At 54.3% G+C, this 23,093-nt stretch overlaps 1 protein-coding gene across 2 annotated transcripts in view; it reads right to left on the bottom strand.

Annotated features, from left to right (window-relative positions):
- pde9aa (phosphodiesterase 9aa) overlaps positions 1–23,093 on the bottom strand; it is a 68,470-nt gene that overhangs the window by 15,241 nt on the left and 30,136 nt on the right. For both annotated transcript variants that reach the window (XM_067992411.1, XM_067992410.1), the window contains 3 exons: positions 11,780–11,854; positions 6,751–6,837; positions 4,201–4,305 (listed from right to left, as the gene is read on the bottom strand). In XM_067992411.1, the coding sequence (XP_067848512.1) occupies positions 4,201–4,305; positions 6,751–6,837; positions 11,780–11,854 (267 nt within the window). The remainder of the gene's footprint in view (positions 1–4,200; positions 4,306–6,750; positions 6,838–11,779; positions 11,855–23,093) is intronic.

Below are 23,093 nucleotides of genomic sequence, written 5' to 3' on the forward strand. Positions count from 1 at the left end.
CCCCGCGCTCCGTTCCCTCCCCCGCGCTCCGTTCCCTCCCCCGCGCTCCGTTCCCTCCCCCGCGCTCCGTTCCACCCCCCGCGCTCCGTTCCCTCCCCCGCGCTCCGTTCCCACCCCCGCGCTCCGTTCCCTCCCCCGCGCTCCGTTCCCTCCCCCGCGCTCCGTTCCACCCCCCGCGCTCCGTTCCACCCCCAGCGCTCCGTTCCCTCCCCCGCGCTCCGTTCCCTCCCCCGCGCTCCGTTCCCTCCCCCGCGCTCCGTTCCACCCCCCGCGCTCCGTTCCACCCCCGCGCTCCGTTCCCTCCCCCGCGCTCCGTTCCCTCCCCCGCGCTCCGTTCCACCCCCCGCGCTCCGTTCCACCCCCGCGCTCCGTTCCACCCCCGCGCTCCGTTCCCTCCCCCGCGCTCCGTTCCACCCCCCGCGCTCCGTTCCACCCCCCGCGCTCCGTTCCCTCCCCCGCGCTCCGTTCCCTCCCCCGCGCTCCGTTCCGCCCCCCGCGCTCCGTTCCACCCCCCGCGCTCCGTTCCACCCCCCGCGCTCCGTTCCACCCCCCGCGCTCCGTTCCCTCCCCCGCGCTCCGTTCCACCCCCGCGCTCCGTTCCCTCCCCCGCGCTCCGTTCCCTCCCCCGCGCTCCGTTCCCTCCCCCGCGCTCCGTTCCCTCCCCCGCGCTCCGTTCCCTCCCCCGCGCTCCGTTCCCTCCCCCGCGCTCCGTTCCCTCCCCCGCGCTCCGTTCCCTCCCCCGCGCTCCGTTCCCTCCCCCGCGCTCCGTTCCACCCCCCACGCTCCGTTCCACCCCCCGCGCTCCGTTCCACCCCCCGCGCTCCGTTCCACCCCCCGCGCTCCGTTCCACCCCCCGCGCTCCGTTCCACCCCCCGCGCTCCGTTCCACCCCCCGCGCTCCGTTCCACCCCCCGCGCTCCGTTCCACCCCCCGCGCTCCGTTCCACCCCCCGCGCTCCGTTCCCTCCCCCGCGCTCCGTTCCCTCCCCCGCGCTCCGTTCCCTCCCCCGCGCTCCGTTCCACCCCCCGCGCTCCGTTCCACCCCCCGCGCTCCGTTCCACCCCCCGCGCTCCGTTCCACCCCCCGCGCTCCGTTCCACCCCCCGCGCTCCGTTCCCTCCCCCGCGCTCCGTTCCCACCCCCGCGCTCCGTTCCCTCCCCCGCGCTCCGTTCCCTCCCCCGCGCTCCGTTCCACCCCCCGCGCTCCGTTCCACCCCCCGCGCTCCGTTCCACCCCCGCGCTCCGTTCCCTCCCCCGCGCTCCGTTCCCTCCCCCCGCGCTCCGTTCCACCCCCCGCGCTCCGTTCCACCCCCCGCGCTCCGTTCCACCCCCCGCGCTCCGTTCCACCCCCCGCGCTCCGTTCCACCCCCCGCGCTCCGTTCCCTCCCCCGCGCTCCGTTCCCTCCCCCCGCGCTCCGTTCCACCCCCCGCGCTCCGTTCCACCCCCCGCGCTCCGTTCCCTCCCCCCGCGCTCCGTTCCACCCCCCGCGCTCCGTTCCACCCCCCGCGCTCCGTTCCCTCCCCCGCGCTCCGTTCCACCCCCGCGCTCCGTTCCCTCCCCCGCGCTCCGTTCCCTCCCCCGCGCTCCGTTCCCTCCCCCGCGCTCCGTTCCACCCCCCGCGCTCCGTTCCACCCCCGCGCTCCGTTCCCTCCCCCCGCGCTCCGTTCCCTCCCCCCGCGCTCCGTTCCCTCCCCCGCGCTCCGTTCCACCCCCCCCGCTCTGTTCCCTCCCCCGCGCTCCGTTCCACCCCCCGCGCTCCGTTCCCTCCCCCGCGCTCCGTTCCCTCCCCCGCGCTCCGTTCCACCCCCCGCGCTCCGTTCCCTCCCCCGCGCTCCGTTCCACCCCCAGCGCTCCGTTCCCTCCCCCGCGCTCCGTTCAGCCCCCCGCGCTCCGTTCCACCCCCGCGCTCCGTTCCCTCCCCCCGCGCTCCGTTCCACCCCCCGCGCTCCGTTCCCTCCCCCGCGCTCCGTTCCACCCCCCGCGCTCCGTTCCACCCCCCGCGCTCCGTTCCCTCCCCCCGCGCTCCGTTCCACCCCCCGCGCTCCGTTCCCTCCCCCGCGCTCCGTTCCCTCCCCCGCGCTCCGTTCCACCCCTCGCGCTCCGTTCCCTCCCCCGCGCTCCGTTCCACCCCCCGCGCTCCGTTCCACCCCCCGCGCTCCGTTCCCTCCCCCGCGCTCCGTTCCACCCCCCGCGCTCCGTTCCCTCCCCCGCGCTCCGTTCCGCCCCCCGCGCTCCGTTCCACCCCCCGCGCTCCGTTCCCTCCCCCGCGCTCCGTTCCCTCCCCCGCGCTCCGTTCCCTCCCCCGCGCTCCGTTCCCTCCCCCGCGCTCCGTTCCCTCCCCCGCGCTCCGTTCCCTCCCCCCGCGCTCCGTTCCACCCCCCGCGCTCCGTTCCCTCCCCCGCGCTCCGTTCCGCCCCCCGCGCTCCGTTCCACCCCCCGCGCTCCGTTCCACCCCCCGCGCTCCGTTCCCTCCCCCCGCGCTCCGTTCCCTCCCCCGCGCTCCGTTCCCTCCCCCGCGCTCCGTTCCCTCCCCCCGCGCTCCGTTCCCTCCCCCCGCGCTCCGTTCCCTCCCCCGCGCTCCGTTCCCTCCCCCGCGCTCCGTTCCACCCCCCGCGCTCCGTTCCCTCCCCCCGCGCTCCGTTCCACCCCCCGCGCTCCGTTCCCTCCCCCGCGCTCCGTTCCACCCCTCGCGCTCCGTTCCCTCCCCCGCGCTCCGTTCCCTCCCCCGCGCTCCGTTCCCTCCCCCGCGCTCCGTTCCGCCCCCCGCGCTCCGTTCCGCCCCCCGCGCTCCGTTCCACCCCCCGCGCTCCGTTCCACCCCCCGCGCTCCGTTCCCTCCCCCGCGCTCCGTTCCCTCCCCCGCGCTCCGTTCCCTCCCCCCGCGCTCCGTTCCACCCCCCGCGCTCCGTTCCCTCCCCCGCGCTCCGTTCCCTCCCCCGCGCTCCGTTCCACCGCCCGCGCTCCGTTCCACCCCCCGCGCTCCGTTCCACCCCCCGCGCTCCGTTCCCTCCCCCGCGCTCCGTTCCACCCCCCGCGCTCCGTTCCCTCCCCCGCGCTCCGTTCCACCCCCCGCGCTCCGTTCCCTCCCCCGCGCTCCGTTCCACCCCCGCGCTCCGTTCCACCCCCCGCGCTCCGTTCCACCCCCCGCGCTCCGTTCCCTCCCCCGCGCTCCGTTCCACCCCCCGCGCTCCGTTCCACCCCCCGCGCTCCGTTCCCTCCCCCGCGCTCCGTTCCACCCCCAGCGCTCCGTTCCACCCCCCGCGCTCCGTTCCACCCCCCGCGCTCCGTTCCCTCCCCCGCGCTCCGTTCCACCCCCCGCGCTCCGTTCCACCCCCAGCGCTCCGTTCCACCCCCCGCGCTCCGTTCCACCCCCCGCGCTCCGTTCCACCCCCCGCGCTCCGTTCCACCCCCCGCGCTCCGTTCCACCCCCCGCGCTCCGTTCCCTCCCCCGCGCTCCGTTCCACCCCCCGCGCTCCGTTCCACCCCCCGCGCTCCGTTCCCTCCCCCGCGCTCCGTTCCACCCCCCGCGCTCCGTTCCCTCCCCCCGCGCTCCGTTCCCTCCCCCGCGCTCCGTTCCACCCCCCGCGCTCCGTTCCCTCCCCCGCGCTCCGTTCCACCCCCCGCGCTCCGTTCCACCCCCCGCGCTCCGTTCCCTCCCCCGCGCTCCGTTCCCTCCCCCCGCGCTCCGTTCCCTCCCCCCGCGCTCCGTTCCACCCCCCGCGCTCCGTTCCCTCCCCCCGCGCTCCGTTCCCTCCCCCGCGCTCCGTTCCACCCCCCGCGCTCCGTTCCACCCCCCGCGCTCCGTTCCACCCCCCGCGCTCCGTTCCCTCCCCCGCGCTCCGTTCCACCCCCCGCGCTCCGTTCCACCCCCGCGCTCCGTTCCACCCCCCGCGCTCCGTTCCACCCCCCGCGCTCCGTTCCACCCCCGCGCTCCGTTCCACCCCCGCGCTCCGTTCCCTCCCCCGCGCTCCGTTCCCTCCCCCGCGCTCCGTTCCACCCCCCGCGCTCCGTTCCCTCCCCCGCGCTCCGTTCCCTCCCCCGCGCTCCGTTCCCTCCCCCGCGCTCCGTTCCACCCCCCGCGCTCCGTTCCCTCCCCCGCGCTCCGTTCCCTCCCCCGCGCTCCGTTCCCTCCCCCGCGCTCCGTTCCCTCCCCCGCGCTCCGTTCCCTAAGTGGGTCAAGGGACACCCAAGGCTGGCACTAACCTGCAAATTGCACAGTGAGATCATGCTGTACATCATCTGGGTCACACAGAAGCAATGCCGGAAGTTGTGGAATGGATTGTTCCGGTAATTGTCATGAATGCAGAGCTTTAAAAAAGAAAATGAGATCCCACTTAAACCAGAATTACAAGGAGCGTACCCTCTGATAGTGATCCGTCTTCCAGCGCCTGTAACCCCCCGATACTGACCCACATACCAGCGCCCGTAACCCCGCCCAATGGTGACCCGTCTTCCAGCGCCCGTGACCCCCACCGATACCCAGCGCCCGTGACCCCCACCGATACCCAGCGCCCGTAACCCCCCCCGACCCATAACCTGAGGAGCGGGATTTAAAATGTGCAGAGGCTGGACAGCTGGTCACCCACCTCGTCCCCCGCCCGCTACCCTTACACCCCAAGTTAAAACCAGAGACACGTTGCCTCATCACATCCCTCACAGATGCTTCAAAGCACTGCTCTGTCCCAGAAACAGTAATGAGATAAATGAGCAGATAAGGACCCTGAATTCACTTGGAATTACTGCCTTTACACCGATGTAACCTCGTTTACCCATCATGCTTCAGACAGCGTAACAGCCCAGGGCGGAGACTCCGAGGAAATTCAGGGACAATCTGTGTTTTTTTATTTGTTCACGGGATGTGGGCGTCGCTGACGAGGCCGGCATTTATTGGCCATCCCTAATTGCCCTTGAGAAGGTGGTGGTGAGACACCTTCTTGAACCGCTGCAGTCCGTGTGGTGACGGTTCTCCCACAGTGCTGTTAGGAAGGGAGTTCCAGGATTTTGACCCAGCGACGATAAAGGAACGGCGATATATTTCCAAGTCAGGATGGTGTGTGACTTGGAGGGGAACGTGCAGGTGACGGTGTTCCCATGTGCCTGCTGCCCTTGTCCTTCTAGGTGGTTGAGGTCGCTGGTTTGGGAGATGCTGTCGAAGAAGCCTTGGTGAGTTGATGCAGTGCATCCTGTAGATGGTACATACAGCAGCCACGGTGCACCGGTGGTGAAGGGAGTGAATGTTTAGGGTGGTGGATGGGGTGCCAATCAAGCAGGCTGCTTTGTCCTGGATGGTGTCGAGCTTCTTGAGTGTTGGAGCTGCACTCATCCAGGCAAGTGGAGAATATTCCATCACACTCCTGACTTGTGCCTTGTAGGTGGTGGAAAGGCTTTGGGGAGTCAGGAGGTGAGTCACTTGCTGCAGAATACCCAGCCTCTGATCTGCTCTTGTAGCCACAGTATTTATGTGGCTGGTCCAGTTAAGTTTCTGGTCAATGGTGACCCCCAGGATGTTGATGGTGGGGGATTTGGCAACGGTAGTGCCGTTGAATGTCAAGGGGAGGTGGTTAGACTCTCTCTTGTTGGAGATGGTCATTGCCTGGCACTTGTCTGGCGCGAATGTTACTTGCCACTTATCAGCCCAAACCTGGATGTTGTCCAGGTCTTGCTGCATGCGGGCACGGACTGCTTCATTATCTGAGGGGTTGTGAATGGAACTGAACACTGTGCAATCATCAGCGAACATCCCCATTTCTGACCTTATGATGGAGGGAAGGTCATTGATGAAGCAGCTGAAGATGGTTGGGCCTAGGACACTGCCCTGAGGAACTCCTGTAGCAATGTCCTGGGGCTGAGATGATTGGCTTCCAACAACCACTACCATCTTTCTTTGTGCTAGGTATGACTCGAACCACTGGAGAGTTTTCCCCCGATTCCCATTGACTTCAATTTTACTAGGGCTCCTGTTCATCCACCTGAGAGGGCAGATGAGGCCTCAGTTTAACATCCCATCCGAAAGACAGCGCCTCCAACAATGCAGCACTCCCTCAGTACTGACCCTCCGACAGTGCAGCGCTCCCTCAGTACTGACCCTCCGACAGTGCAGCGCTCCCTCAGTACTGACCCTCCGACAGTGCAGCGCTCCCTCAGTACTGACCCTCCGACAGTGCAGCGCTCCCTCAGTACTGACCCTCCGACAGTGCAGCGCTCCCTCAGTACTGACCCTCCGTCAGTGCAGCACTCCCTCAGTACCGCCCCTCCGACATTGCAGCACTCCCTCAGTACTGACCCTCCGATAGTGCAGCGCTCCCTCAGTACTGACCCTCCGACAGTGCAGCACTCCCTCAGTACTGACCCTCCGACAGTGCAGCGCTCCCTCAGTACTGACCCTCCGACAGTGCAGCGCTCCCTCAGTACTGCACTGAAGTGTCAGCCTGGAATTTTGTGCTCAAATCCCTGGAGTGAGGCTTGAACCCACGACCTTCCGGCTCAGAGGAGAGAGTGATACCAACTGAGCCATGGTTGACATTAAATGTTAAATACAGTACAATTAGTGCACAGTAACATGCTGTCTCTGTCTTCCTCTTTTTCTCCCTTCCTCCACCCCCATCTCTCCCCCTTTCATCTTTACCCCTCTCTCAACGCTTTCCCCCTTTCATCTTTACCCCTCTCTCAACGCTTTCCCCCTTTCTCTCCATCTTCCCTTGTCCCACTCTCTTTCCCCTCACCGTGGGGCAGCATTGTGAGTTAGATCCTTACCAGCCACCTCTTCAGAGTGATGGGGTTGATGTTGAAATCTTTGACCAGTCCCAGGCTGTGGTACATGTGTTCTAAACAGCTGAGCATCTGGGGAGCAGAGAAAGAACATCAGTCTGTAACTCCTGTCGTACCTGAGACACGGACAGTGCTCCACATCCAGCTGCAGCCAATATACCCAAGTGCGACAGGGTCTGTACCAGTGGGGGGCGCCGGTGAGCACTGCCACGCCCTGTAGAGCATGTGTACGCGCCTGTATTCTGTATGATTCCAGTGTACAATATTGTACTTGCACTAGCTTTTTGTAATCGTTTATACAAATGGATGAATCCCTATTCTGTTTAATTGTGGTGTGTCTATTTGTCGGTTACATTCGCGTCTGCTGAGTTTTATGGTCCCTTTTGTCGATTGTATTACCGGGGTTTTTATATTGGAATTTATCTAATTATTACGATAATATTTGACCCAGACTTTGAACAAATATTGTTTTTAAAAAAATGTCTACAAGTTTATTGTTTCAGTATATTTGCATTAATAATGGCCAACAAATCAAACGAAGCAAAGCTAGCTGACTGATCATATACAAAGACAATTAAAGACATAAACACAAGTGTTTTTATAAATTAAAAGTATATAATTCCCAGCAAAAGAAAGGTAAGAACCGAGAACAGTTAAAGGAAACAAAAGCTGCTATTAGATGAGCTAAAAGGATGATGGAAAAGTGGATATTGGGCAACTGTGGCAGTGAGGGGCAGTCTGAGGACCATGAGACTGGGCCGAGGAAAGGATCTCTAGGACAGGTTAGAAAGGACTCTCAGGGCACGGCGGAGATAGTAAACCAATACTTAGCAACAGCCTTTACTCTTGAAGACAATTCTCAACTAATAAGTTGTGCTGTTAGTGGTACAACTGTTAATATTAAAATAGATGAGCTATCGTCTTAGAAAGAAAAACACCTTAAAATAGATCGAGCTGCCCCGATGATAAACAGCCGAGGATCCTGACGGAGATGGGGCAGGCGCTGAGCGAGCTCCTTGCCCGCATCTTTAATAGATCGCTGGAGTCGGGCACGGTTCCCTCCGACTGGAAGGACGCTAATATAGATTTGAATAAAACCCTGTTGAAGCGCCTGCCTGCGATGGGGGTGAAGGTGAGGACCTTCGGCATCGTCTTCGACAGCGAAGGGGTGAGCAGCTACTCGAGCGGCGACGCGGTGTCGGGGCAGGTGTTGCTGGAAATAACATCAACCTCTAACTCATTAACCACAATGTGGAGATGCCGGTGATGGACTGGGGTTGACAATTGTAAACAATTTTACAACACCAAGTTATAGTCCAGCAATTTTATTTTAAATTCACAAGCTTTCGGAGACTTCCTCCTTCCTCAGGTAAACATTTACCTGAGGAAGGAGGAAGTCTCCGAAAGCTTGTGAATTTAAAATAAAATTGCTGGACTATAACTTGGTGTTGTAAAATTGTTTACAATCATTAACCACAGAACAGGCAGAGAGGCTCCAGTTTGGTGAGGGTGGTAATTTCTCGGTGTATGAGCCTGAGGAGTGGCGACGTGAAGCAGATGAAAATGTCCCGACAACAGCCCAGCTCCAGGCTCTCACCCCCTCCCCCCGACCTAATCAGTCCCACACGGTGGAAAATGTGGCAGCAGTCAGAGCTTCCAGTGGAGGCGGATCAGCCCCTCGATTCACTCACTGCAGATCCAGGGCCTTGTTGGGTTGTTATCTCCCACTCACAGCTAAAGGCAGACAGGGTTGGCCAGGCACAGGATTTGTTCTAAGACACCGACACTAACTGAAGCCTCCAGCTCACGGCACAAACTGCGGAGTGAGGCGGTGACCGTGACGGTGGGTCTCTCTCTCTCTCTCTCCCGGGCGGTGACCGGATCTCTCTCTCAGCTCCGGTGGCTTTTTAACCCGTTTTTAACTTATTTTTAACAGATTTAATTCACTGATTAAATTTAAATGTATTCTTTTTTAATTTAGTTTATTTTAACCTTAATTTTTAAGGTTATTGTGTTATTGTGTTTTATTTAATTCATATTTTTAACCCAGCCTCGCCCAGGTCGGGCCCTCGCCGCTCCCGTTGCCCCAGTGGATAGGTGGACGATGAGTGTTTGTTAGTCCCCGTCCTACAGCAGAGCCTGGTCTCCAATTGTCTCGGATTCCCCTGCCATTGGGCCAAGACCTCGCTCCGCTGGGACCGTGTGGTGGTTGGTGTGCAACGACCACCCCACGTTAAGAGAATCCACGCGCAGGCATCTTCCACCCCAACCCCACCCTACCCACCCGAATGAATTTCGGGACCTGGAACGTCAGGACCCTTATGGACAATCCCAACAGGGACAGACCTGAACGTCGCACTGCCATCATAGCCCGGGAACTCCGGCGCTACGACATCGACATCGCCGCCCTGAGTGAGACACGGCTCGCAGGAGAAGGCCAGCTTAATGAACAAGACGGCGGATATGCCTTCCTCTGGAAAGGCAAACCAGAAGAAGAATGCCGTCTCTATGGGGTCGGCTTTGCCGTAACCAACGAATTGGTTGGACGTCTCAACGAATCCCCCTGCGGGGTAAATGAACGCCTCAAGACCCTACGGCTCAGCCTGGCCCAGAAGCAGCACACCACAGTCGTCAGTGCTTACACCCCGACTCTAGACGTAACGGACGAGATAAAAGAGGCATTCTACCCTAGCCTTGACCAATCGCTGTCCCGTATCCCAAAGGGAGACAAGTTGATTCTCCTCGGCGACTTCAATGCCAGAGTCGGGAGGGACGCAAACCTTTGGAAAGGCGTGTTAGGCAAGGAAAGTGTCGGGAAAGCAAACCCCAGTGGAGTCCTGGCACCTAATAGACTACATCATCGTCCGAGCGAGGGACCGCAAAGATGTCCGCATCACCCGCGCCATGACCGGGGCCATCGACTGCTGGACTGACCACCGACTAATCCGCTCTACCATCTCCATCAACCTGGCCCCAAATCGGCAGCGGCAGAAAAAACTCTGCCGCAGGAGACTTAATGTCGCTGGACTCAAAGACCCTGAGAAGAAAGACCTACTCAGCCGTCGCCTTACAACCAACCTGGCGACGACCAACGAACCAGAGCCGCAGAGTGCCCACAGCGTCTGGTCCGCCCTGAAAGCCACCATAGTCAGCACCTGCGAGGAGACGCTCGGTCTCTCGACCAGGAAAACACCAAGACTGGTTCTACGAGAACGATCAGGAGATCCAGGATCTCCTAGACCGTAAACGCAAGGCATTCCTGAATTGGCAGCTCCGCCAAAAAGTCAAGCGAGAGGAAACAAGCCTACAGGCAACTGAAGGCCGAGGTGCAACAAAGAACCTGCGACCTAAAGAACAGATGGTGGGTGGAAAGAGCACAGGAGACTCAGCAACTCGCCGACAACCACGATGTGCGCGGCTTCTTCAGCGCAATTAAAGCCATCTACGGTCCGAGTACCCAGGGACCTACCCCACTGAGAGCCAAACATGGAGAGGCGCTCATCAAAGGCAGGGAGCAGCATCAACCTCTGTACATGGCCTTCTTCGATCTCGCAAAGGCCTTCGACTCTGTCAACCGTGAGGGATTGTGGAGCATCCTCCTCAAATTTGGCTGCCCGCAGAAATTCGTCACCATTCTCTGCCTGCCCCATGATGACATGCAAGCCGTGATCCTCACCAACGGATCCACCACAGACCCAATACGAGTGCAAACTGGGGTCAAGCAGGGCTGCGTCATCGCACCAACGCTCTTTTCCATCTTTCTCGCTGGAACACTCCACCCCACCACCATGAAGCTCCCCGCCAGAGTGGTGCTCACCTACAGGACAAGTGGGAAACTGTTCAACCTTCGACGCCTCCAGGCCAGAACCAAGACCACCCCAACTTCTGTCATCGAGCTGCAGTACGCAGACGATGCCTGCGTGCGCGCACACTCAGAGGCCGAGCTACAAACCATCGTCGACGCATTCACCGAGGCGTATGAGAGAATGGGCCTCAGTCTAAACATCCGGAAAACAAAGGTCCTCTACCAGCCCGTTCCTGCCACACAACACTGTCCCCTGACCATCAAGATCCACGGTGAGCCTCTGGGCAGCGTGGATCATTTCCCATTCCTCGGGAGCCTCCTCTCGGTGCGAGCAGACATCGACGATGAAATTCAACATCGACTCCAATGCGCCAGTGTAGCCTTCATACGGCTGAGGAATAGAGTGTTCGAAGACCGAGACCTCAAATCCAGCATCAAGCTCGTGGTCTACAGAGCAGTCGTGGTCCCCGCCCTCCTGTATGCATCAGAAACATGGCCAATGCACCGCAGACACCTCAAATCCCTGGAGAGATATCACCAATGCTGCCTGCGCAAAATCCTGCAAATCCACTGTCAGGATAGGCGTTCTCTCCCAGGCTACCATTCCCAGTATCGAGGCACTGGTCACGCTCAACCAGCTGCGATGGGCGGGCCACATTGTCCGCGTGCCCGACACAAGATTCCCTAAACAAGTGCTCTACTCCGAGCTCCGCAATGGCAGGTGATCACTAGGAGGGCAGAGGAAATGCTATAAGGACACTCTCAAAGCCTCCCTAAAAAAATGCAACATCCCCACCGACACGTGGGAATCGCTTGCCCTAGAACGTCCAAACTGGAGAAGAATCATCCGCGAAGGCGCTAATCATCTCGAGCGTCACCGAGTGGAGCATCAATGGAGGCCAAGTGTAAGCAGCGGAAAGAGCGCGCAAAATCCAGAGCGTCTCACCCACCCGCTTTATTAAAAACTACCTGCCCCACCTGTGGCAGAGTCTGCGGCTGCAGGATTGGACTATTCAGCCTCTGCAGAACCCACCCTCCCAGAGTGGAAGCAAGTCATCCTCGGCCCTGAGGGACTGCCAAAGGAGGAGTATATAGATTTGAACGCAAGGGTCCTGCTCCATCACTGACCAGAAACAAGTTTCATTTTGAAATGGTGCGACTCACAGGTCCTACAGCAGGGCACAGGGTGAGGGGAGGGGGTGCGCTCACCTCATTGGCTTCCCACTGCCACGCATCGAAAGTGGGCTTCCTGAGGGCATCAATGGTCTCTTGAGAGAGTTTGTACTGTAAATAAGACAGGTTAAAGTTCAACACACCCAGCTTTCTACCAAATCACCATCAGTCTTTATATCAACCGCAGCCTCTTAAACAACCTTCCAGTGGAAAAAACAGGCGACTCTCCTGCTCACTCCCCGTACCCTTTATTATCCAGTCTAATCCCACTCTCCTGCTCACTCCCCGTACCCTTCAATATCCCACCCAGCCTAATCCCACTCTCCTGCTCACTCCCCGTACCCTTCAATATCCCACCCAGCCTAATCCCACACTCCTGCTCACTCCCCGTACCCTTTAATATCCCACCCAGCCTAATCCCACATTCCTGCTCACTCCCCGTACCCTTTAATATCCCACCCAGTCTAATCCCACACTCCTGCTCACTCCCCGTACCCTATAATACCCAGTCTAATCCCACACTCCTGCTCACTCTCCGTACCCTTTAATACCCATCCTAATCCCACACTCCTGCTCACTCCCCGTACCCTTTAATATCCCACCCAGCCTAATCCCACACTCCTGCTCACTCCCCGTACCCTTTAATATCCAGTCTAATCCCACTCTCCTGCTCACTCCCCATACCCTTTAATATCCAGTCTAATCCCACTCTCCTGCTCACTCCCCATACCCTTTAATATCCAGTCTAATCCCACTCTCCTGCTCACTCCCCGTACCCTTTAATATCCCACCCAGCCTAATCCCACACTCCTGCTCACTCCCCGTACCCTTTAATATCCAGTCTAATCCCACTCTCCTGCTCACTCCCCATACCCTTTAATATCCAGTCTAATCCCACTCTCCTGCTCACTCCCCATACCCTTTAATATCCAGTCTAATCCCACTCTCCTGCTCACTCCCCATACCCTTTAATATCCAGTCTAATCCCACACTCCTGCTCACTCCCCGTACCTTTAATATCCAGTCTAATCCCACTCTCCTGCTCACTCCCCATACCCTTTAATATCCAGTCTAATCCCACTCTCCTGCTCACTCCCCATACCCTTTAATATCCAGTCTAATCCCACTCTCCTGCTCACTCCCCATACCCTTTAATATCCAGTCTAATCCCACTCTCCTGCTCACTCCCCATACCCTTTAATATCCAGTCTAATCCCACTCTCCTGCTCACTCCCCATACCCTTTAATATCCAGCCTAATCCCACACTCCTGCTCACTCCCCGTACCCTTTAACATCCCACCCAGTCTAATCCCACTCTCCTGCTCAATCCCTGTACCCTTTAATATCCCACCCAGTCTAATCCCACACTCCTGCTCACTCTCCGTACCCTTTAATATCCAGTCTAATCCCACACTCCTGCTCACTCCCCATACCCTTTAATACCCAGTCTAATCCCACACTCCTGCTCACTCCCTGGACCCTTTAATACCCAGTCTAATCCCACACTCCTGCTCACTCCCCGTACCCTTTAATACCCAGTCTAATCCCACACTCCTGCTCACTCCCTGGACCCTTTAATACCCAGTCTAATCCCACACTCCTGCTCACTCCCCGTACCCTTTAATACCCAGTCTAATCCCACACTCCTGCTCACTCCCCGTACCCTTTAATACCCAGTCTAATCCCACACTCCTGCTCACTCCCCATACCCTTTAATACCCAGTCTAATCCCACACTCCTGCTCACTCCCCGTACCCTTTAATACCCAGTCTAATCCCACACTCCTGCTCACTCCCCATACCCTTTAATACCCAGTCTAATCCCACACTCCTGCTCACTCCCCGTACCCTTTAATACCCAGTCTAATCCCACACTCCTGCTCACTCCCTGGACCCTTTAATACCCAGTCTAATCCCACACTCCTGCTCACTCCCCATACCCTTTAATATCCAGCCTAATCCCACACTCCTGCTCACTCCCCGTACCCTTTAACATCCCACCCAGTCTAATCCCACTCTCCTGCTCACTCCCTGTACCCTTTAATATCCCACCCAGTCTAATCCCACACTCCTGCTCACTCTCCGTACCCTTTAATATCCAGTCTAATCCCACACTCCTGCTCACTCCCCATACCCTTTAATACCCAGTCTAATCCCACACTCCTGCTCACTCCCTGGACCCTTTAATACCCAGTCTAATCCCACACTCCTGCTCACTCCCCGTACCCTTTAATACCCAGTCTAATCCCACACTCCTGCTCACTCCCCGTACCCTTTAATACCCAGTCTAATCCCACACTCCTGCTCACTCCCCATACCCTTTAATACCCAGTCTAATCCCACACCCCTGCTCACTCCCCGTACCCTTTAATACCCAGTCTAATCCCACACTCCTGCTCACTCCCCATACCCTTTAATACCCAGTCTAATCCCACACTCCTGCTCACTCCCCGTACCCTTTAATACCCAGTCTAATCCCACACTCCTGCTCACTCCCTGGACCCTTTAATATCCAGTCTAATCCCACACTCCTGCTCACTCGCTGGACCCTTTAATACCCAGTCTAATCCCACACACCTGCTCACTCCCCGTACCCTTTAATATCCCACCCAGTCTAATCCCAAACTCCTGCTCACTCCCCGTACCCTTTAATATCCCACACAGTCTAATCCCAAACTCCTGCTCACTCCCCGTACCCTTTAATATACTACCCAGTCTAATCCCACACTCCTGCTCACTCCCCGTACCCTTTAATACCCAGTCTAATCCCACACTCCTGCTCACTCCCCGTACCCTTTAATACCCAGTCTAATCCCAAATTCCTGCTCGCTCCCCATACTCTTTAATATCCAGCCTAATCCCACACTCCTGCTCACTCCCCGTACCCTTTAATATCTCACCCAGTCTAATCCCAAACTCCTGCTCGCTCCCCATACTCTTTAATATCCCATCCAGTCTAACCCCACACTCCTGCTCACTCCCCGTACCCTTTAATACCCAGTCTAATCCCACACTCCTGCTCACTCCCTGGACCCTTTAATACCCAGTCTAATCCCACACTCCTGCTCACTCCCTGGACCCTTTAATATCCAGTCTAATCCCACACTCCTGCTCACTCCCTGGACCCTTTAATACGCAGTCTAATCTCACACTCCCGCTCACTCGCTGGACCCTTTAATATCCCACACAGTCTAATCCCAAACTCCTGCTCACTCCCCGTACCCTTTAATATCCTACCCAGTCTAATCCCACACTCCTGCTCACTCCCCGTACCCTTTAATACCCAGTCTAATCCCACACTCCTGCTCGCTCTCTGGACCCTTTAATATCCCACCCAGTCTAATCCCAAATTCCTGCTCGCTCCCCATACTCGTTAATATCCAGCCTAATCCCACACTCCTACTCACTCCCCGTACCCTTTAATATCTCACCCAGTCTAATCCCACACTCCTGCTCACTCCCCGTACCCTTTAATACCCAGTCTAATCCCACACTCCCGCTCACTCGCTGGACCCTTTAATATCCCATCCAGTCTAATCCCACACTCCTGCTCACTCCCCGTACCCTTTAATACCCAGTCTAATCCCACCCTCCTGCTCACTCCCCGCACCCTTTAATATCCCACCCACTCTAATCCCACTTTCATGGTCTCTCCACGTACCCTTTCATAAGAACATAAGAAATAGGAGCAGGAGTAGGCCATACAGCCCCTCGAGATGGCTCCGCCATTCAATAAGATCATGGCTGGTCTTTGACCTCAACTCCACTTTGCCGCCCTATTCTCATATCCCTTGATTTCCTTAGTGTCCAAAAATCTATCCATCTCAGCCTTCTTCAGTAACCTAGGATGCATCCCATCTGGACCGGGTTACTTTTCTACTTTATATATGTATTATGTATTATACAAGGGACAGGGTAAGGCACATCACACTACACTTCCTGCAAGGAGCAGACCTCCTGCAATTTTTAACACCACTGCCCCCCCACCCCCCCCCCATTAGTTCTTAGTGATCAGGGTGGATCATCTGATTGATTTTTTTCAGAGCAACAACTTGCAGTTACAAAATATCTTTAATGTTCCTGAGAAATGAATACTGAGCTGGAGGAGGAATGACCGATAACTTGGCCACAGAGCTGGGCTTTAAGGAGGGACTTAATAGAGCGAGGGAGAGGGAGAGGCGGGGGGGATTTGGGAGGGTATTCCACAGCGAGGGCCCCAGATGGCTGAAAGAACAGCGACAAATTGTGGTGCAAAGGGGGGAGGGGGAACCACAAGGTGCCGGAGTCAGTGGAACAGAGAGTTCAGGGGCACAGTTGCGGGGCTAGAGTAGGTTACAGTGATCGGGAGGGGTAAGGCCATGGAGGGATTTAAACACAAAGGGGCTAGGCAGGGACCTGGTTACTGTGAGCCAGTCCGTGCAGAGACTGGTTACCTGGTTATTGTGAGCCAGGCTGGGCAGGGATCTGGTTACCTGGTTACCGTGAGCCAGGCCGTGCAGGAACTTGGTTACCGTGAGCCAGACTGGGCAAGGACCTGGTTACCTGGTTACCGTGAGCCAGGCCGTGCAAGAACTTGGTTACCATGAGCCAGACTGGGCAAGGACCTGGTTACCTGGTTACTGTGAGCTAGGCGGTTTTGGGACCCGATGCCTGGCTCTATCAGATCATAGAATCATAGAAATTTACGGCACAGAATGAGGCCATTCGGCCCATCGTGTCCATGTCAGCCGAAAAAGAACCATCCAGCCTAATCCCACTTTCCAGCACTTGGTCCGTTGCCCTGTAGGTTACAGCACTTCAAGTGCACATCCAAGTACTTTTTAAATGAGTTGGGCGTTTCTGCCCCTACCACCTTTTCAGGCAGTGAGTTCCAGACCCCCACCGCCCTCTGGGTGTAAAAATTTCTCCTCAACTCCCTGCTAATCCTTCTACCAATCACTTTAAATCTATGCCCCCTGGCTATTGGCCTCTCTGCTAAGGGAAATAGGTCCTTCCTATCCCTCTATCTAGACCCCTCATAATTTTATGCAATTAAATCTCGCCTCAGCCTCCTCTGTTCCAAAGAAAACAACCCCAGCCTATCCAATCTTTCCTCATAGCTAAAATTCTCCAGTCCTGGCAACATCCTCATAAATCTCCTCTGTACCCTCTCTAGTGCAATCACATCTTTCCTGTAATGTGGTGACCAGAACTGTATGCAGTACTCTAGCTGTGGCCTAACTAGTGTTTTATACAGTTCCAGCATAACCTCCCTGCTCTTATATTCTATGCCTCGGCTAATAAAAGAAAGTATCCCGTATGCCTTCTTATCTATCTGTCCTGCTACCTTCAGGGATCTGTGGACATGCACTCCAAGGTCCCTCACTTCCTCTACACCTCTCAGTATCCTCCCATTTATTGTGTATTCCCTTGTCTTGTTTGACCTCCCCAAATGCATTACCTCACACTTCTCCGGATTGAATTCCATTTACCACTTTTTTGCCCACCTGACCAGTCCATTGATATCTTCCTGCAGTCTACAGCTTTCTTCCTCACTATCAACCACACGGCCAACTTTTGTATCATCTGCAAACTTCTTAATCATGACCCCTACATTAAAGTCTAAATCATTGATATATACCACAAAAAGCGAGGGACCGAGTACTGAGGCCTGCAAAACCCCACTGGAAACACCCTTCCAGTCACAAAAACACCCCTCAACCATTACCCCTTGCTTCCTGCCACTGAGCCAATTTTTGATCCAACTTGCCACTTTTCCTTGGATCCCATGGGCTTTTACTTTTCTGACCAGACTGCCATGTGGGACTTTGTCAAAAGCCTTGCTAAAATCCATGTACACTACAACAAACGCGCTACCCTCATCGACAAGGGTGGTAATAGTAGGGGACTTTAACTTTCCCAACATTGACTGGGACAGCCATAGCATTAGGGGCTTGGGTGGAGAGAAATTTGTTGAGTGTATTCAGGAGGAATTTCTCATTCAGTATGTGGATGGCCCGACTAGAGAGGGGGCAAAACTTGACCTCCTCTTGGGAAATAAGGAAGGGCAGGTGACAGAAGTGTTAGTGAGGGATCACTTTGGGACCAGTGATCATAATTCCATTAGTTTTAAGATAGCTATGGAGAATGATAGGTCTGGCTCAAAAGTTAAAATTCTAAATTGGGGAAAGGCCAATTTTGATGGTATTAGACAGGAACTTTCAGAAGTTGATTGGGAGAGTCTGTTGGCAGGCAAAGGGATGTCTGGTAAGTGGGAGGCTTTCAAAAGTGTGTTAACCAGGGTTCAGGGTAAGCACATTCCTTATAAAGTGAAGGGCAAGGCTGGTAGAAGTAGGGAACCTTGGATGACTCGGGAGATTGAGGCCCTAGTCAAAAAGAAGAAGGAGGCATATGACATGCATAGGCAGCTGGGATCAAGTGGATCCCTTGAAGAGTATAGAGATTGCCGGAGTAGAGTTACGAGAGAAATCAGGAGGGCAAAAAGGGGACATGAGATTGCTTTGGCAGATAAGGCAAAGGAGAATCCAAAGAGCTTCTACAAATACATAAAGGGCAAAAGAGTAACTAGGGAGAGAGTAGGGCCTCTTAAGGATCAACAAGGTCATCTATGTGCAGAACCACAAGAGATGGGTGAGATCCTGAATGAATATTTCACATCGGTATTTATGGTTGAGAAAGGCATGGATGTTAGGGAACTTGGGGAAATAAATAGTGATGTCTTGAGGAGTGTACATATTACAGAGAGGGAGGTGCTGGAAGTCTTAACACGCATCAAGGTAGATAAATCTCCGGGACCTGATGAAATGTTTCCCAGGAGATTATGGGAGGTTAGGGAGGAAATTGCGGGTCCCCTAGCAGAGATATTTGAATCATCAACAGCTACAGGTGAGGTGCCTGAAGATTGGAGGGTAGCAAATGTTGTGCCTTTGTTTAAGAAGGGCGGCAGGGAAAAGCCTGGGAACTACAGACCGGTGAGCCTGACATCTGTAGTGGGTAAGTTGTTAGAGGGTATTCTGAGGGACAGGATCTACAGGCATTTGGAGAGGCAGGGACTGATTAGGAACAGTCAGCATGGTTTTGTGAGAGGAAAATCATGTCTCACGAATTTGATTGAGTTTTTTGAAGGGGTAACCAAGAAGATAGATGAGGGCTGTGCAGTAGACGTGGTCTACATGGACTTCAGCAAAGCCTTTGACAAGGTACCGCATGGTAGGTTGTTACATAAGGTTAAATCTCACGGGATCCAAGGTGAGGTAGCCAATTGAGTACAAAATTGGCTTGACGAACTGGAGGCCTGTGTCCAGTGGTGTGCCTCAGGGATCGGTGCTGGGTCCGCTGTTATTTGTTATTTATATTAATGATTTGGATGAGAATTTAGGAGGCATGGTTACTAAGTTTGCAGATGACACCAAGATTGGTGGCATTGTGGACAGTGAAGAAGGTTATCTAGGATTGCAACGGGATCTTGATAAATTGGGCCAGTGGGCCGATGAATGGCAGATGGAGTTTAATTTAGATAAATGTGAGGTGATGCATTTTGGTAGATCGAATCGGGCCAGGACCTACTCCGTTAATGGTAGGGCGTTGGGGAGAGTTATAGAACAAAGAGACGAAAAACAAGGACATATAAGGTAGCCAAAGTTAGTGGGAGGATAGAAGATTGGGAATTCTTCAAAAGACAGCAAAAAGTAACTAAAGGATTGATTAAGAAAGGGAAGTTAGATTATGAAAAGAAATTAGCAAAAAATATAAAAACAGATAGCAAGAGTTTCTATAGTTATATAAAAAGAAAAAGGGTGGCTAAGGCAAACATAGGTCCCTTAGAGGATGAGACCGGGAAATTAATGGTGGGAAACATGGAGATGGCAAAAATGCTGAACAAATATTTTGTTTCAGTCTTTACAGTAGAGGACACTAAGAATATCCCAACACTGGACAAACAGGGGACTCTCGGGGGGGAGGAGCTAAATACGATTAAAATCACTCAAGAGATGGTACTCAGTAAAATAATGGGACTCAAGGCGGATAAATCCCCTGGACCTGATGGCTTCCATCCTAGGGTCTTGAGGGAAGTGGCAGTAGGGATTGTGGATGCTTTGGTGATAGTTTTCCAAAATTCCCTGGACTCAGGAGAGGTCCCGGCAGATTGGAAAACTGCTAATGTAACACCGTTATTTAAAAAGGGTAGTAGGCAGAAGGCTGGAAATTATAGGCCAGTTAGCTTAACATCTGTGGTGGGTAAAATTTTGGAGTCTATTATTAAGGAGACAGTAACGGAACATTTAGATAAGCATAATTTAATAGGACAAAGTCAGCATGGCTTTATGAAGGGGAAGTCATGTCTGACAAATTTGCTTGAGTTCTTTGAGGATATAACGTATAGGGTGGATAAAGGGGAACCAGTGGACATAGTGTATTTAGACTTCCAGAAGGCATTCGACAAGGTGCCACATAAAAGATTATTACTTAAGATAAAAAATCACGGGATTGGGGGTAATATTCTGGCATGGGTGGAGGATTGGTTATCGAACAGGAAGCAGAGAGTTGGGATAAATGGTTCATTTTCGGACTGGCAACCAGTAACCAGTGGTGTTCCACAGGGGTCGGTGCTGGGTCCCCAACTCTTTACAATCTATATTAACGATTTGGAGGAGGGGACCGAGTGCAACATATCAAAATTTGCAGATGATACAAAGATGGGAGGGAAAGTAGAGAGTGAGGAGGACATAAAAAACCTGCAAGGGGATATAGACAGGCTGGGTGAGTGGGCGGAGATTTGGCAGATGCAATATAATATTGGAAAATGTGAGGTTATGCACTTTGGCAGGAAAAATCAGAGAGCAAGTTATTTTCTTAATGGCGAGAGACTGGAAAGTACTGCAGTACAAAGGGATCTGGGGGTCCTAGTGCAAGAAAATCAAAAAGTTGGTATGCAGGTGCAGCAGGTGATCAAGAAAGCCAACGGAATGTTGGCTTTTATTGCTAGGGGGATAGAATATAAAAACAAGGAGGTATTGCTGCAGTTATATAAGGTATTGGTGAGACCGCACCTGGAATACTGCATACAGTTTTGGTCTCCATACTTAAGAAAAGACATACTTGCTCTCGAGGCAGTACAAAGAAGGTTCACTCGGTTAATCCCGGGGATGAGGGGGCGGACATATGAGGAGAGGTTGAGTAGATTGGGACTCTACTCATTGGAGTTCAGAAGAATGAGAGGCGATCTTATTGAAACATATAAGATTGTGAAGGGTCTTGATCGGGTGGATGCAGTAAGGATGTTCCCAAAGATGGGTGAAACTAGAACTAGGGGGCATAATCTTAGAATAAGGGGCTGCTCTTTCAAAACTGAGATGAGGAGAAACTTCTTCACTCAGAGGGTGGTCGGTCTGTGGAATTTGCTGCCCCAGGAAGCTGTGGAAGCTACATCATTAGATAAATTTAAAACAGAAATAGACAGTTTCCTAGAAGTAAAGGGAATTAGGGGTTATGGGGAGCGGGCAGGAAATTGGACATGAAGCTGAGTTCGGATCGGTCAATGCCCTGTGGGTGGCGGAGAGGGCCCAGGGGCTATGTGGCCGGGTCCTGCTCCGACTTCTTGTGTTCTTTAGATTTGTGGTTGGGATCAGATCAGCCATGATCTTATTGAATGGCGGAGCAGGCTCGAGGGGCCGATTGGCCTACTCCTGCTCCAATTTCTTATGTTCTTATGTTCTTATCTAGGAGTACAGGTTCATAGCTCCTTGAAAGTGGAGTCACAGGTGGATAGGGTGGTGAAGAAGGCATTCGGCATGCTTGGTTTCATTGGTCAGAACATTGGATACAGGAGTTGGGGTGTCTTGTTGAAGTTGTACAAGACATTAGTAAGGCCACACTTGGAATACTGTGTACAGTTCTGGTCACCCTATTATAGAAAGGATATTATTAAACTAGAAAGAGTGCAGAAAAGATTTACTCGGATGCTACCGGGACTTGATGGTTTGACTTATAGGGAGAGGTTAGATAGACTGGGACTTTTTTCCCTGGAGAGTAGGAGGTTAAGGGGTGATCTTATAGAAGTCTATAAAATAATGAGGGTCATAGATAAGGTAGATAGTCAAAATCTTTTCCCAAAGGTAGGGGAGTCTATAACGAGGGGACATCGATTTAAGGTGAGAGGGGAGAGATACAAAAGGGTCCAGAGGGGCAATTTTTTCACTCAAAGGGTGGTGAGTGTCTGGAACGAGCTGCCAGAGGCAGTATTCGAGGCGGGTACAATTTTGTCTTTTAAAAAGCATTTGGACAGTTACATGGGTAAGATGGGTATAGAGGGATATGGGCCAAGTGCAGGCAATTGGGACTAGCTTAGTGGTATAAACTGGGCGACATGGACATGTTGGGCTGAAGGGCCTGTTTCCATGTTGTAACTTCTATGATTCTATATGATTCTATGACCCTCCTTGTTAACTCCTCAAAAAATTCAATCAGGTTAGTCAGACACAACCTTCCCTTAACAAATCAATGCTGACTGTCCTTGATTACTCTGTGCCTTTCTAGATGATGATTAATATTGTCCCTCAGAATTTTTTCCATTAATATGTCCTCCACCGAGGTTAGGTTGACTGGCCTGTAATTACTCGATCTATTCCTTTCTCCCTTTTTAAACAACGGTACAACATTAGCAGTCCTCCAATCCTCCAGCACCGCACCTGTAACCAGAGAGGATTGGAAAATGATGGTCAGAGCCTCGGCTATTTCCTCCCTTGCTTCTCTTAACAGCCTGGGATACATTTCATCTCGGCCTGGCGATTTATTTACTTTCAAAGATGCTAGACCCCTTAATATTTCCTCTCTCACTATGTTTATCCCATCCAATATTTCACACTCCTTCTCCTTAACTACAATCTCTGCATCATCCCTCTCTTTTGTGAAGACAGATGCAAAGTATTCATTAAGAACCATACCCACATCTTCCGCCTCCACACGTAGTTTACCTTTTTGGTCTCTAATAGGCCCTACTCTTTCCTTAGTTATCCTCTTGCTCTTCATGTACTTATAAAACATCTTTGGATTTTCCTTAATTTTACTTGCCAATATTTTTTCATGCCCTCTCTTTGATTTCCTAATTTCCTCTTTAATTTCACCCCTGCACTCTCTATATTCATCCAGGCTTTCTGCAGTATTGAGCACTCAGTATCTAACATAAGTTTCTCTTTTTTGCCTTATCTTACCCTGTATGCTCCTTGACATCCAGGGGGCTCTAGATTTGGCAGTCCCACCCTTTTTCTTTGTGGGAACATGCTTACTCTGAACCCCTTGAATCTCCCTCTTGAATGCCTCCCACTGCTCTGACACTGATTTACCTTCAAGT

The sequence above is a fragment of the Heptranchias perlo genome, chromosome 11 (genome assembly GCF_035084215.1).
Source record: "Heptranchias perlo isolate sHepPer1 chromosome 11, sHepPer1.hap1, whole genome shotgun sequence".
NCBI classification, from domain to species: domain Eukaryota; kingdom Metazoa; phylum Chordata; class Chondrichthyes; order Hexanchiformes; family Hexanchidae; genus Heptranchias; species Heptranchias perlo.